Source organism: Astyanax mexicanus, chromosome 6 (assembly GCF_023375975.1).
Source record: "Astyanax mexicanus isolate ESR-SI-001 chromosome 6, AstMex3_surface, whole genome shotgun sequence".
NCBI classification, from domain to species: Eukaryota; Metazoa; Chordata; class Actinopteri; order Characiformes; family Acestrorhamphidae; genus Astyanax; species Astyanax mexicanus.
The window spans coordinates 13,972,337-13,985,005 of NC_064413.1; the positions used below are offsets into that span (position 1 = coordinate 13,972,337).

The 12,669-nt window shown below is 39.1% G+C and overlaps 1 protein-coding gene across 2 annotated transcripts; it reads right to left on the reverse strand.

The window, feature by feature from the left end:
- Positions 1-1,178: 1,178 nt before the first annotated feature.
- LOC103038811 (UDP-glucuronosyltransferase 2A2-like) lies at positions 1,179-9,678 on the reverse strand. Of its 2 annotated transcripts, none has more exons than XM_049480607.1 (2): positions 9,476-9,678; positions 1,179-3,046 (listed from the first exon to the last, which is right to left on the reverse strand). In XM_049480607.1, exons 1-2 carry the CDS (start codon positions 9,591-9,593, stop codon positions 1,431-1,433), a joined length of 1,734 nt encoding a protein of 577 aa, XP_049336564.1. In that variant the 5' UTR covers positions 9,594-9,678; the 3' UTR covers positions 1,179-1,430. The 2 variants fall into 2 exon arrangements, with proteins under 2 accessions (XP_049336564.1, XP_049336565.1); XM_049480608.1 differs by having other exon boundaries at positions 9,472-9,630.
- Positions 9,679-12,669: the final 2,991 nt, after the last annotated feature.

A 12,669-nucleotide genomic window follows, 5' to 3' on the forward strand; every position in this document is an offset into this window, starting at 1 on the left:
AATTCCAAAGGGTTCACATAATTTTTTCTTGCAACTGTAATTAGAAATTAGTATAATTTTTGATGTGGACTTTTTGTTTGATAATTTATTCCTAATTGTAAACAATTTTCTATCCCATTTTGAAGTTCAATTACCCAATCCGCATTCACATGAACTACCCCAATCACTAGAAAGGCTCTCAATATTAGGAGGATGAGGATGAGCGCATGCATCTACTGATAGATGTGAAGTCAGTCACAGCTTCTTTTCCAACGGCTGCTAATGCAGCATCACTGGGTAGCCAATGTTCTCGTAGGACCCAGCCTTGATACATCAGCTCACAGACGCCTGTGCCAGTCATCATCACAATGGGAGGGATGAATTTTCACAATTTTGTATGTTAAAAGCTGGCTATTATTTCTACAGAAAAGGACAGTGCATTAACTCTTTTGTTTGTTTTTTTATGTTCCCATTATCCAGCAGTGAGAGGTTTATATAATGTAGTAGACAGGAAATTTGTTTAATGAAGACACCAGATTGCTTGATGTGAACATAAGATGGTTTGATATGTAGTACAGACAAACAGAACGGTTTTATGTAAAATTACTTTTCTATTTATTTAAATTTGTTACTTTCAAAAACATAAGCAACCTCATATAAATCTTTCAGATTACATTACTTGGTCATCAGGGCCAAATTTGGATTGTGTTGCAGGTCTAAAATGCAGGAATGAATGTATACTGGACAAAAATATTAACACGTCCCACAAGTCCCATTTTTCATGAGCTAATCTAAAAGCTAAAGATCTGAGATTTTTCATTTGTACACAAAAGGCATTTTTCTCTCAAATTTTGTTTACAACTGGGTCTAAATCTGTGTTAGCTTCTGTTCATGAAAAATGGGAGCAAAACAAAGTGTTGTATTTATATTTTTGTTAAGTGTATATTAACAAATTAAATAAAGTTGACCAGACAAAACATGAAAAGGTTTGGATTCATACTGTCTTCAACCAAATAAAAGTCTAAGTAAATGTAAGAAACAGCATTTTTGTGATTTGAGGATGTTTAAAGTAAAAATTCATTCTCTTTTTTCTAAATGAAATCTTTTTAAATCAATATGATATAAATTTACTTTACAGTAGATGCAACAGAAATAAAGCAGCATTACAATTATTACTCTAATTATTATTAGAGTAAACATCACAGATTAAAAGCCAGGTTTATTGATTAGAATAAAATAATTCTGGGTCTAAAAAGTGCAGTATTCGTAAATATTAATGCCAAAACGTATGCAATATTGATACAATTAGCTTCAGCATTTATATGACCCAAAATTCATTTTCATCAATAGTTTTACATACTGTAATATATAACAGGGCGTAAACAAAAACAGCAATAAGCTTTAATTGGTTAATTACACTGTATCTATCCTTCCCTCTCAAGTAGTATTAATTATTCAATTTTAGATTTTTGTCTTCTGCACATTCGAAGGCACAAGAGACGCATAATTAATATCACAGCACCAAATAGTGCTAACATGACAGCCAGAAGGAACCCTATTACATCCAGGGAGTGGTAAGAGTACCAGGGCATTTTATATGACTCTGTGCGCAGGTGCGCTGCCCCTTTATGGCGCATTACAAACTCTATCCAAAAGATGGAATTGTTAAGTGGATGAACAGGCTGGTCACGGTGCAATCTAGAGAGTCGTTGCATGTTTTCCCTGTACGATGGCTGATGTAGGACTTCTTTTATTGCTTTTAGGAAGTCCTGACTTTTCAGATTAGAGACATCAAAAGCTTTAGCTGCCCCTCGTACCTCAAGGCGCAAAAAGTTCTCAAACTGGTCAAACAGTAATGGAAGACCCAACATTGGAACGCCATGGTAGATAGACTCGTAGACGCCATTGGTGCCACCATGTGCGACAAACAGCCGGGTTTTGGGGTGACCCAGCAAGTCGTTCTGAGGCATCCAGTTAACCAACAATGTGTTGTTTCCAAGATTTTTGGGTCGCTCCCCCACATGCTTCCAGACTACCCTCTGGGGAAGCTGAGCAAAAGCAGCAGCGATCTCAGATGTAATCTCAGCGGGAAGACCTTTCAGTAGTGTGCCTAATGACATGATTATGACTCCATGCTCTCCTGATCCTTCCACAAACTGCTGGAGCTCTGCTGGTAAGGGTTTTGCAGGTCTGCACTGGAACCCACCAATGTAAACAATGTTGGGCATGGTCGGTCGGGGGAACTCAAAGACAAAATCCACCCTCATCAGCCAGAGGTCTGTGCCCTGCAGGAGGTGGTAGAAGTTGGCATCGGGTCCAAAGTAACGTGTCATCAGCACATTATAGGGTGGACTTACAATGAAGCGGTCAATGCAGTTGTTCAAAATGTAGTAACCTGCATTCTTGACCCTTTCTCCAAACGTCATCTGGTTTGAGGCAGCAAAGCCTGACGTAGGGACGTACGAAATGGGAGAAGGAGCAACAACAAAGTGCCCCTCACCACTAGTGATCCACCGTACGTTGAACACCATTGGTAAACCCAGTTTGTGAGCCACCAGCACCCCAGGAGGAGTGCCAGGGTCAATCAGAGCTAAATCAAAGTGTGTGGATCTGAGCTCTTCCATTAGTGTTTGGTTTTCAAATATCTCCACTGCCAGCTGACTTGCCTGCCAGTGAATATTCCCCAGCGCAGACAGCATCTCCCAGAAGAACTTAATGAACGCGAGAGGAGACCCTCTTCCCCGCTGTATCTCCAGCATTTTACTCAGAAACGACACAAAAAAGTCTTCGTCCTCAATGATCACTCCCTTTGGAAGAGTCACTGTAATGGACTTGTAGTGAGGAGACTCTTCCTTAACATACCAGCTGGTGGCTGTTCGGACCACGGTGACCTCGTGGCCTCTGGCGTGGAGCTCCTCTATTATGATCTTCATGTTGATCCAGTGGCTACCATCCACAGGAAAGACGAGAACCTTTCCAGCCATAGCAGAAGGAAGACAAAAGGTAAAGAAGAGTGTGGAGACCAAGAGAAGACAGCAGACTTCTTTCAGACCACCCATGATCCTTCCTGAGGGGGAAACAAAAACAAAACCCAAACAGTCAACGTCAAAAAGCATAGAAAAATATACTTTGTTGCCACATTGGATGATTCAATACATGCTTGTTGCTGCAATACATCAATGCATTTGGCATTAGGGGTTTAAATTATAAATGTATGTTGATATTTTGCTTTGCAACACTATCAATTCTTTTTTAACTATTAGGTTACATAAATACAGTGGTATAAAGAAGTTTGGGCACCCCTGATATTTTTCATGATTTTTCTTTATAAATATTTGGTTGTTTCAGATCAGCAATTTCAGTTAACTATATCATAGAGGAGATAAACAGTAATATTTAAGCAGTGAAATGAAGTTTATAGGATTTACAGAAAGTGTTCAATAATTCTTTAAACAATATTAGGCAGGGGCATAAATTTGGGCATCCCAAAAAATGTCATATCAATATTTAGTAGATTCCCCTTTTTGCAGAAACAACAGCCTCTAAATGCTTCCTATAACTTCCAAAGAATGTCTGGCTTCTGGTTGAAGGTATTTTGGATCATTCTTCTTTACAAATCATCTCCAGTTCAGTCAGGTTTGATGTTTCTGAGCATAAAGGGCTCGCTTTAAATCACACCACAGATTTTCTATAATATTCAGGTCTGGAGACTGAGATGATCATTCTAGAACGCTGTACTTGTTTCTCTGCATGAATGTCTTAGTAGATTTTGAGCAGTGTTTAGTAGTGTTTAGGATCCTTGCTTTGATTAAATATCAAGCTCCGGTGAAACTTAACTTTCTCACTAATTCTTAAACATTTTTAAAGAGTCTTGTTCTCAAGCATCTGCTAATATTAACTGAAATCCATGCGATCCTCAACTTTAACAAGATTCTCAACTACACGTTCCCCTGTAATTCCAATAAACTTTATTTCGCATCTCAAATATCACTGTGTTCCTCTGCTTTATGATACATTTAACTGAAATTGCTGATGCCGGCCAATACACAGCCCTATTTAGCGCATGAAGACTGGACTGTAAAGCACAACAGTCCAGTGTATATGGGAATGTTCTGTAATAGGATTTCTGAAAGAGGGCAAACAAGAATACTTCATGAACTTTCAGTATGTCTCCTTGATGCCAAATGTGTAATAATAAGATTCTTGAAAAATGAAGGATGCTGCTGATAACAGTGGTAAAGAGCAATGCCTTTCATTCTTGCATTGTAAAAAAATTTTTTTATTAAGGGTAAAATGGGATTTCCTGAGGTCAGAGCTTGCTGAATTAATTGACTGATAACTAAACGATTTGTATTTTGATGTGGTGTAAAAAATAGCTAGCCTGCTATGCTGTGTAAAAAATAAACAATAAAAAAGACTTAAACATGACTACAGTGTAACAGATCCACATTGAGTGAATTTAGAATATTGCATATGCTTTTTCAGGTTTGTCTTTCAATTAACAAGTAAAAACAGTGATATTTTTCATTAAAATACATTTCATAAAATGGCTGCAACTGACCAATAAACCACATGTTATCACTCATGATATAGCAGCTAAAATATGTTATTTAATCTAGATGTATTCTATTTTTCCTAAGAATAAAGCAGGTCACCGCCACAGTTCTTTAAAAATGAAGTAGAAACATTGTAAAAAGCAATATGCTAATGTTAATATAACAGCTAGAATAATATGTTGTTTAGGGAAGATGTTTCTTCTTATTATTATGTAAGTACATAACTTATTTAGAACCTAAAAAGACAGTCAGTAACCTTTATCTTATGCAGCAAGCTCTTTGTTAAACATGTTCACCTTCCAGTATGGCTCTGAGCCTGGAATTGACTCTGTTTGCTTTGGATCAGCTGCCTGTGCAATCACATAATCCAGGCCTCTGACAAGACACACAGCACAAACTGGAAAACATATATGAAATACCTGATAGTTATGAGAGCAAGTTAAAGGAGATCTCTGGGGTGAAATGGACTTTGGTTGTAGTAAAACATGATAAAATTCTTTACATTGGTGAATAGCCCACCACCACTCTCATACAGCTTCCTGAGATAGTCATTTTGTGCATTTTGCCCAGCACTCTGTACAACAGCTGATAAATCGCTTTCCAGACTAAAAGTAGCTCCACACCTCGTAGCAGCTGATGCCAGGAGGCAGGCTATGCGGGATCTATGTATATGTCATTATCAGTACAGTGATGGCGGCTCCCAGAGCTGAAAGCTAGTGTTATAGAATGTAAACAGTGTTTTTTAATAAGCTTCTTGTGCACTTTTTAAGCTATTAATGCCTCAACCTAAATGTCAGGGCTCTCCGGATTCTAACCAAGGGGGTGTGGAGATACTTTAAGCCTAGATAATGATGTAAAAGGCGATTTATCGGCTGTTGTACAGAGTGCTGGGCAAAAAGCACAAAATGTCTGTATCTCAGGAAGCTGTAGGTGGGCTCTTCAACAAAGGTAAGTACTTTTTATCACGTTTTACTACAACCAAATTCATTTTACACCGGAGTTCTCCTTTAAGAATGGGGAAGGAAGAGTGTTTGGTAAGTGTGTGTGTGTGTGTGTGTGTGTGTGTGTGTGTGTGTGTGTGTGTGTGTGTGTGTGTGTGTGTTTACAAGGCAGAACTATTGGGAGTTTAAATGCATTTCAGCATCTACACTTCACTTGATGATAAAAAACATTGATAAAAAACATTAAATATAACAGAAACCTGAATCTGCCTTACATTTTCAGCCCAGTCTGTGGAGCTATGTGTATAATTAAAGGGCAATAATTAGAACTAGATTGCAGTTCCTGCAGAAACTGCGAGTGTGATTGCAGTGCTGGCTGGTATCTGCTAAGGTGTTGCTAAGGTGTTGCTATGGTATCCGTGGTGGTTGCTAAGATGTTGCTAGGTGGTTGCTAAGGTGTTGCTAGGCGGTTGCTAAGGTGTTGCTATGGTATCTTGGGTGGTTGCTAAGGTGTTGCTAGGTGGTTGCTAAGGTGTTGCTAGGTGGTTGCTAGGTGGTTGCTAAGGTGTTGCTAGGCGGTTGCTAAGGTGTTGCTATGGTATCCGGGGTGGTTGCTAAGGTGTTGCTAGGTGGTTGCTATGTGGTTGCTAGGGTGTTGCTAGGCGGTTGCTAAGGTGTTGCTATGGTATCCGGGGTGGTTGCTAAGGTGTTGCTAGGTGGTTGCTAGGTGGTTGCTAGGGTGTTGCTAGGCGGTTGCTAAGGTGTTGCTATGGTATCCGGGGTGGTTGCTAAGGTGTTGCTAGGTGGTTGCTAGGTGGTTGCTAGGGTGTTGCTAGGCGGTTGCTAAGGTGTTGCTATGGTATCCGGGGTGGTTGCTAAGGTGTTGCTAGGTGGTTGCTAGGTGGTTGCTAGGGTGTTGCTAGGCGGTTGCTAAGGTGTTGCTATGGTATCCGGGGTGGTTGCTAAGGTGTTGCTAGGTGGTTGCTAAGGTGTTGCTAGGCGGTTGCTAAGGTGTTGCTATGGTATCCGGGGTGGTTGCTAAGGTGTTGCTAGGTGGTTGCTAGGTGGTTGCTAAGGTGTTGCTAGGCGGTTGCTAAGGTGTTGCTATGGTATCCGGGGTGGTTGCTAAGGTGTTGCTAGGTGGTTGCTAGGTGGTTGCTAAGGTGTTGCTAGGCGGTTGCTAAGGTGTTGCTATGGTATCCGGGGTGGTTGCTAAGGTGTTGCTAGGTGGTTGCTAAGGTGTTGCTAGGCGGTTGCTAAGGTGTTGCTATGGTATCCGGGGTGGTTGCTAAGGTGTTGCTAGGTGGTTGCTAGGTGGTTGCTAGGGTGTTGCTAGGCGGTTGCTAAGGTGTTGCTATGGTATCTTGGGTGGTTGCTAAGGTGTTGCTAGGTGGTTGCTAGGTGGTTGCTAGGGTGTTGCTAGGCGGTTGCTAAGGTGTTGCTATGGTATCCGGGGTGGTTGCTAAGGTGTTGCTAGGTGGTTGCTAGGTGGTTGCTAGGGTGTTGCTAGGCGGTTGCTAAGGTGTTGCTATGGTATCCGGGGTGGTTGCTAAGGTGTTGCTAGGTGGTTGCTAGGTGGTTGCTAGGGTGTTGCTAGGCGGTTGCTAAGGTGTTGCTATGGTATCCGGGGTGGTTGCTAAGGTGTTGCTAGGTGGTTGCTAGGTGGTTGCTAGGGTGTTGCTAGGCGGTTGCTAAGGTGTTGCTATGGTATCTTGGGTGGTTGCTAAGGTGTTGCTAGGTGGTTGCTAGGTGTTTGCTAGGGTGTTGCTAGGCGGTTGCTAAGGTGTTGCTATGGTATCCGGGGTGGTTGCTAAGGTGTTGCTAGGTGGTTGCTAGGTGGTTGCTAGGGTGTTGCTAGGCGGTTGCTAAGGTGTTGCTATGGTATCCGGGGTGGTTGCTAAGGTGTTGCTAGGTGGTTGCTAGGTGGTTGCTAGGGTGTTGCTAGGCGGTTGCTAAGGTGTTGCTATGGTATCCGGGGTGGTTGCTAAGGTGTTGCTAGGTGGTTGCTAGGTGGTTGCTAAGGTGTTGCTAGGCGGTTGCTAAGGTGTTGCTATGGTATCCGGGGTGGTTGCTAAGGTGTTGCTAGGTGGTTGCTAGGTGGTTGCTAAGGTGTTGCTAGGCGGTTGCTAAGGTGTTGCTATGGTATCCGGGGTGGTTGCTAAGGTGTTGCTAGGTGTTTGCTAGGTGGTTGCTAAGGTGTTGCTAGGCGGTTGCTAAGGTGTTGCTATGGTATCCGGGGTGGTTGCTAAGGTGTTGCTAGGTGGTTGCTAGGTGGTTGCTAGGGTGTTGCTAGGCGGTTGCTAAGGTGTTGCTAGGGTATCCGGGGTGGTTGCTATGGTGTTTCTAGGTGGTTGCTAGGTGATTTATATGCATAAATTAGATTAAATGGTGTTTGCACGTTGCTACGCAACGTGCAAATACATCAATCAGCTATGCACGCTAGGTTGCTCTGGCCGTTCGGGGGTGTCCAAACTTTTGACCCGTGGCTCCATTACACACAGTACTGGGGGGCCGGGGTGTCCAAACTTTTGACCCATGGCTCCATTACATACAGTACTGGGGGGCCGGGGTGTCCAAACTTTTGACCTAATGCTGTTTTATCCCATAGCTGCTCCATACACTCACAGTACTGGAGTTCTAGCTACCTGTCCTTCGATCTAGCTGCCGTCCTCCGATTGGCCCCATTCATTCCAATGGGGCCACTTCGTACGACAATCGTACGAAATCCGTACGTCGTAACTTTTCGTAACGCATATTTTCGGAAAGAGCTCAATAAGTTCTACAGGTCCTCAATTGGTTTCATCTTCGTATTTCAAACATTGCGACGTCCACGGGCGTGCAAAGTTCTGCCCATTCATTTTCAATGGGCAAAAAAACGCGTACTTACGAAGTTTTTACGAAAAACGTAAGTCCGATCGGAAAGCTGTATACAAGCCCACCATTCCCGATATGGACGCACGTTTTCTCTTTTGAACGAAGTCGATATTTCGAAAACTGCGGCACTAGTTAACCGGACAAAAAACAGGTGGAATAATAATAATAATAATAATAATAATAAGAAACAGACTTAAGAAGATCAATAGTGTGATCTGCAATCACACTAATAATGTAGAATAACTATTAATCATATTTGTAAGAGAAATCATCATTTTCTAGCTTGATCATGTTTTATTTCCTATCATGAATTCATCCACAATGTAGTCCAGGGTGACACATTTCAAGGCAATTGCTCTTTGATAAAAAAAACAAAAAACAAAACGTGGTTGACCTAGCATTGTAGACATTTAGATTTTTGTTAATTATTATTATTAATATTATTTTAATGTCCTTGATATTTATCACACCAGTGTGGACAGCATACGATTTATCTCACCTAAATGTGAAGATAATATGACAAATATTTGGTAGAATAATATTATTGTCTTCAGTCATTTTGAAACAAAAGGTTGTGATGTCACAGATGTCAAAGGTTACTTTCTTAAAGGGGCGGTTTATAATATTTTTAACTATTATATATTAATTAATCTTAAAAACACTAATAAGAATCCTGCAACATAACCAGGCAGCACTGTAGTGGTTAACCCTCTTGCTACCTACGTCAAAGAAAACTGTATAAAATGAACAAAAAGTATTTCAAAGTGAAGACAAAGTGAAGAAAAAAATGATGTATTTATATTTGTGTGTTCACTCAGAGTAACACTATGTGTTCACTCAGAGTAAAATTTATTGTGTTACAACTATGCTACAAACACAAAAGGCACATTAAATTAACCAATAAACTTGCTACAGTCTGGTTCTCCAAAAGTTCCTTTACTGGAAAAAATGTGTACAAGTATTAGTGCTGGCCTGAAACACATTCCTTTAGTGGATCTAGGAAAAGAAAACACCCACAATTCCCATTTCTGGAGCTGAAGCCTTGTTGGCTCAAATCTCACACAGATACAGGCCTGGTTTGTGTTTTAGTGTGTAGAAAGGGAGAAGTTTTGGTAGCTTACCTACTGCTCTGTCTGCTGTGCTGTGGAGGGGAAACACCGTAGAGCTTTGGCTTCTTCTCTCTCCCCCTCTCTCTCTTTATAAGCACTGTTTCTGGAAAGCAGCCCAAACCCAAAGTCCACATTCAGTGTTTCATAACTGCAGAGAGGGGAGAAAGGGATTATGGCATTTGTAAACTGGCTGCAGATGTGTGTGTGTGTGTGTGTGTGTGTGTGTGTGTGTGTGTGAGAGAGAGAGAGAGAGAGAGAGAGAGAGAGAGAGGAGGGGGAGGGAAGAGGAAAGACTCCCACTCCCATAACACTTCCTCTAATTTTGTAAGACTTTTTTTTTTTAACTTTGCAGCATGGACAGTGTGATTCACAAACATTCTGAATTGTTGAAGACCTTGTTCTGTTCCAAAGATACATAAAGAAAATAAAATAAATTATATATTATATGAATTAAAGAGATCAATTATTAAAAACTAACTCAAAACTTTAAGAAAACAGTTTAAAATGTGTTATTTAAATGACCAGGCAGTGTTGCAGTAATGGCAAAAACCCACAAGCCGAACTGAGTTTTTGCACCAGGAGGGGCATAAATTTATTTAAAAGCAGTGTGTAAGACTGGTGGAGGTGAACATGCCAAGATGCTTAAAAACTCTGATTAAAAACCATGGTTATTCCACCAAATATTGATTTCTGAACTCTTAAAACTTTATGAATATGAAATATGAACTTATATGGAACTAATATGAAATATAAAATATGAAATTTCTCATTTTATGCAAATAAATGCTCTAAATGACAATATTCTTATTTTGAATTTGGGAGAAATGTTGTCTGTAGTTTATAGAATAAAACAACAATGTTCATTTTACTCAAACACATACCTATAAATAGCAAAAACAGAGACACTGATTCAGAAACTGAAGTGGTCTCTTATATAAACACATAAACAAACGCAAACAGGAAGGAGGAAGGAGGAACCCATTTAACGTGTTTTTTTAATCTTTAAAAATGCTTAAGGTGCCTCAGTGAATTATTTCTTCTACAAACCTTTTCTAGTAGGTTCCTCCACAGTTTCAAATGAAGAACCTCAAAAGGTTCTATAAGGAACTTATATACCTTTAACAGTATAGCAAAACACAATTGCTATAGGACACCCTAAGAGATTACTGATTGAACAAGAGTAAAATGTGTCAATATAAGAATGTAATGCTATATAAAATACTGAAAATATAATTTTAATATTGCTACTGAGTGTATTTTCTGTAGATTATTTTTGCATCCGACTTGTTTAAGGCTGAATTCTGATTAGATAGAAAGTTAATCAATAAAGTTAATCATTAAAGTTAATCATTAAAAGTTTGCGCTGCTGTTTGTATTAAAGGTTTGCATTAAAGGTTTGCGTCTTTAAAGATCAAGATCAAGTCCTATAACTATATCAAGTGTTTTAATGTTTTATTCTGCACTGTTTTGATAAAACACATGTACGTCCTTGTATAAAAACAGTTAAACTTTTACAAATCACAATTTGCACAAGCTTCATATGAACCATTCTTTATGGATTTGCTCTGGGGTGCCATCTAGTGTTTGCACAAAGTTGCAAATTTTATAGTCAGTTCTCAACGTTTATTTTTTTGTCTGTGCTTGTTAATTAAATGATAAAGTACCCATTTGATCATACAAAACCAGTTTTTCCTCTCACAGGCTAAATATGCAAATAATGTAATAAGAAATAAGGTAATAAGAAAATAAAATTATATGCAGAATAAAGTGTGGATCTGTGTCTCTTACAGATCTACTGGATTAACCTGCTCATTTTTCAGTGGATCATTTACCCTGGCTGTAGTTCAGACTGTGTGAACTGCCAAAACTGTTCACTTAGACTAGGCCAAAAAATGTGAATTATAGTGATTTTTTTTTACATGCAATAATAACCAATCTTACTCTGGTAAATTGCTATAAAACAGTCTGATTTAAGCTACTATATATAACTCTTATATAACTATTTAAATAATAACTCTTTATAATAATTGATCTGAATTAATTGACCTATTTATGCAAATAATTCGTATTTATTTAATTCATTATATATTATTGTTAAACACACACACACACACATGTGCACACTACAATAAAATAGTTTAATGCAATTTATTAAATACCAGTTCTGCAAGTGTTTACCAAAGAGCTTTGCAGAGTGAAAATTAACAAACATTTTTGTTGACTGTGTTTTGAAACACAATGGTCAATTAAACCACAAACATTGATTCATCTCTGCCAAATATGCATTATTTATTCACCATTACACCCAAAAAATAAACAAAAACATAGAAATGTGTTGTAATCAATATCAATATACATATTCTGAAATTCAAATAACAAAAGGTTAGTTACTTAGGCCTTGTAAGATACTCTTAAATTCACAAATGACTAAATAAAAATATGTATATATAGTACTAGTCAAAAGGTTATAAATTTAACATTATAAATTTAATGCTACTTATATGTTATATGTTTTATACTTTAGATTCTTCTAAGAACCACATTTATCTTTGAGGACAGATCTGCACACTCTTGGTATTTTATTCTCATTGTCTTCATGAGTCTCCTGAAATAGTTTTCTCAGCGTCTTGAAGGAGTTCCTGAAGGTGCTGAACAATAGTTGCTGCTTTTTCTTCACGCTGGGAAGCTCCAGCTCATCCCAAATCACTGTCTCAGTGTTTAGGTCAGTGAATTGTAGAGGACTAACCTTTTTTTAATCTCTACAACGTGATTCCATATGTCTCTTTTATATACGGTGGCTGAGAAAGCCCAACGCAGTGCAAATTGAAAAGCGCTGCAAAAGCACAAAACACATCCATCAAAATTACAACACAGGCGCAGCAAATAGAAAAACGCGCTGCAAAAAGAAAAACGCGCTGCAAATAGAAAAACGCGCTGCAAATAGAACCACAACACAACGGAAGTGAGTCACAACACAACTGAATTTTCCCGGGGGACCTTAAAAGATGCTGTACCAGCTAAGCTGCATCTTCAGTAACGTCTCGGACTTCACTATGTGTACAAAGGACAATACGTGGCAAACAAGGCGTTTTGTGAAGCAGAACTTTTAATAATATGTACACAACCGTGGTAATCACAGGTAATAAACATAACTTACTTTTCAGAAGCTTGTTTGCCACTTATTGTCCTTTGTATACAGCTGGTACAGCA

Excerpts from the sequence above, each read along its gene's own strand:
- LOC103038811 (XM_049480607.1), bottom strand. The coding sequence starts at position 9,593 with ATGTGGACTTTGGGTTTGGGCTGCTTTCCAGAAACAGTGCTTATAAAG. Across the intron at positions 3,047-9,475 it reads ACAGCACAGCAGACAGAGCA|GAAGGATCATGGGTGGTCTG; the intron begins GTAGGTAAGCTA and ends TTTCCCCCTCAG.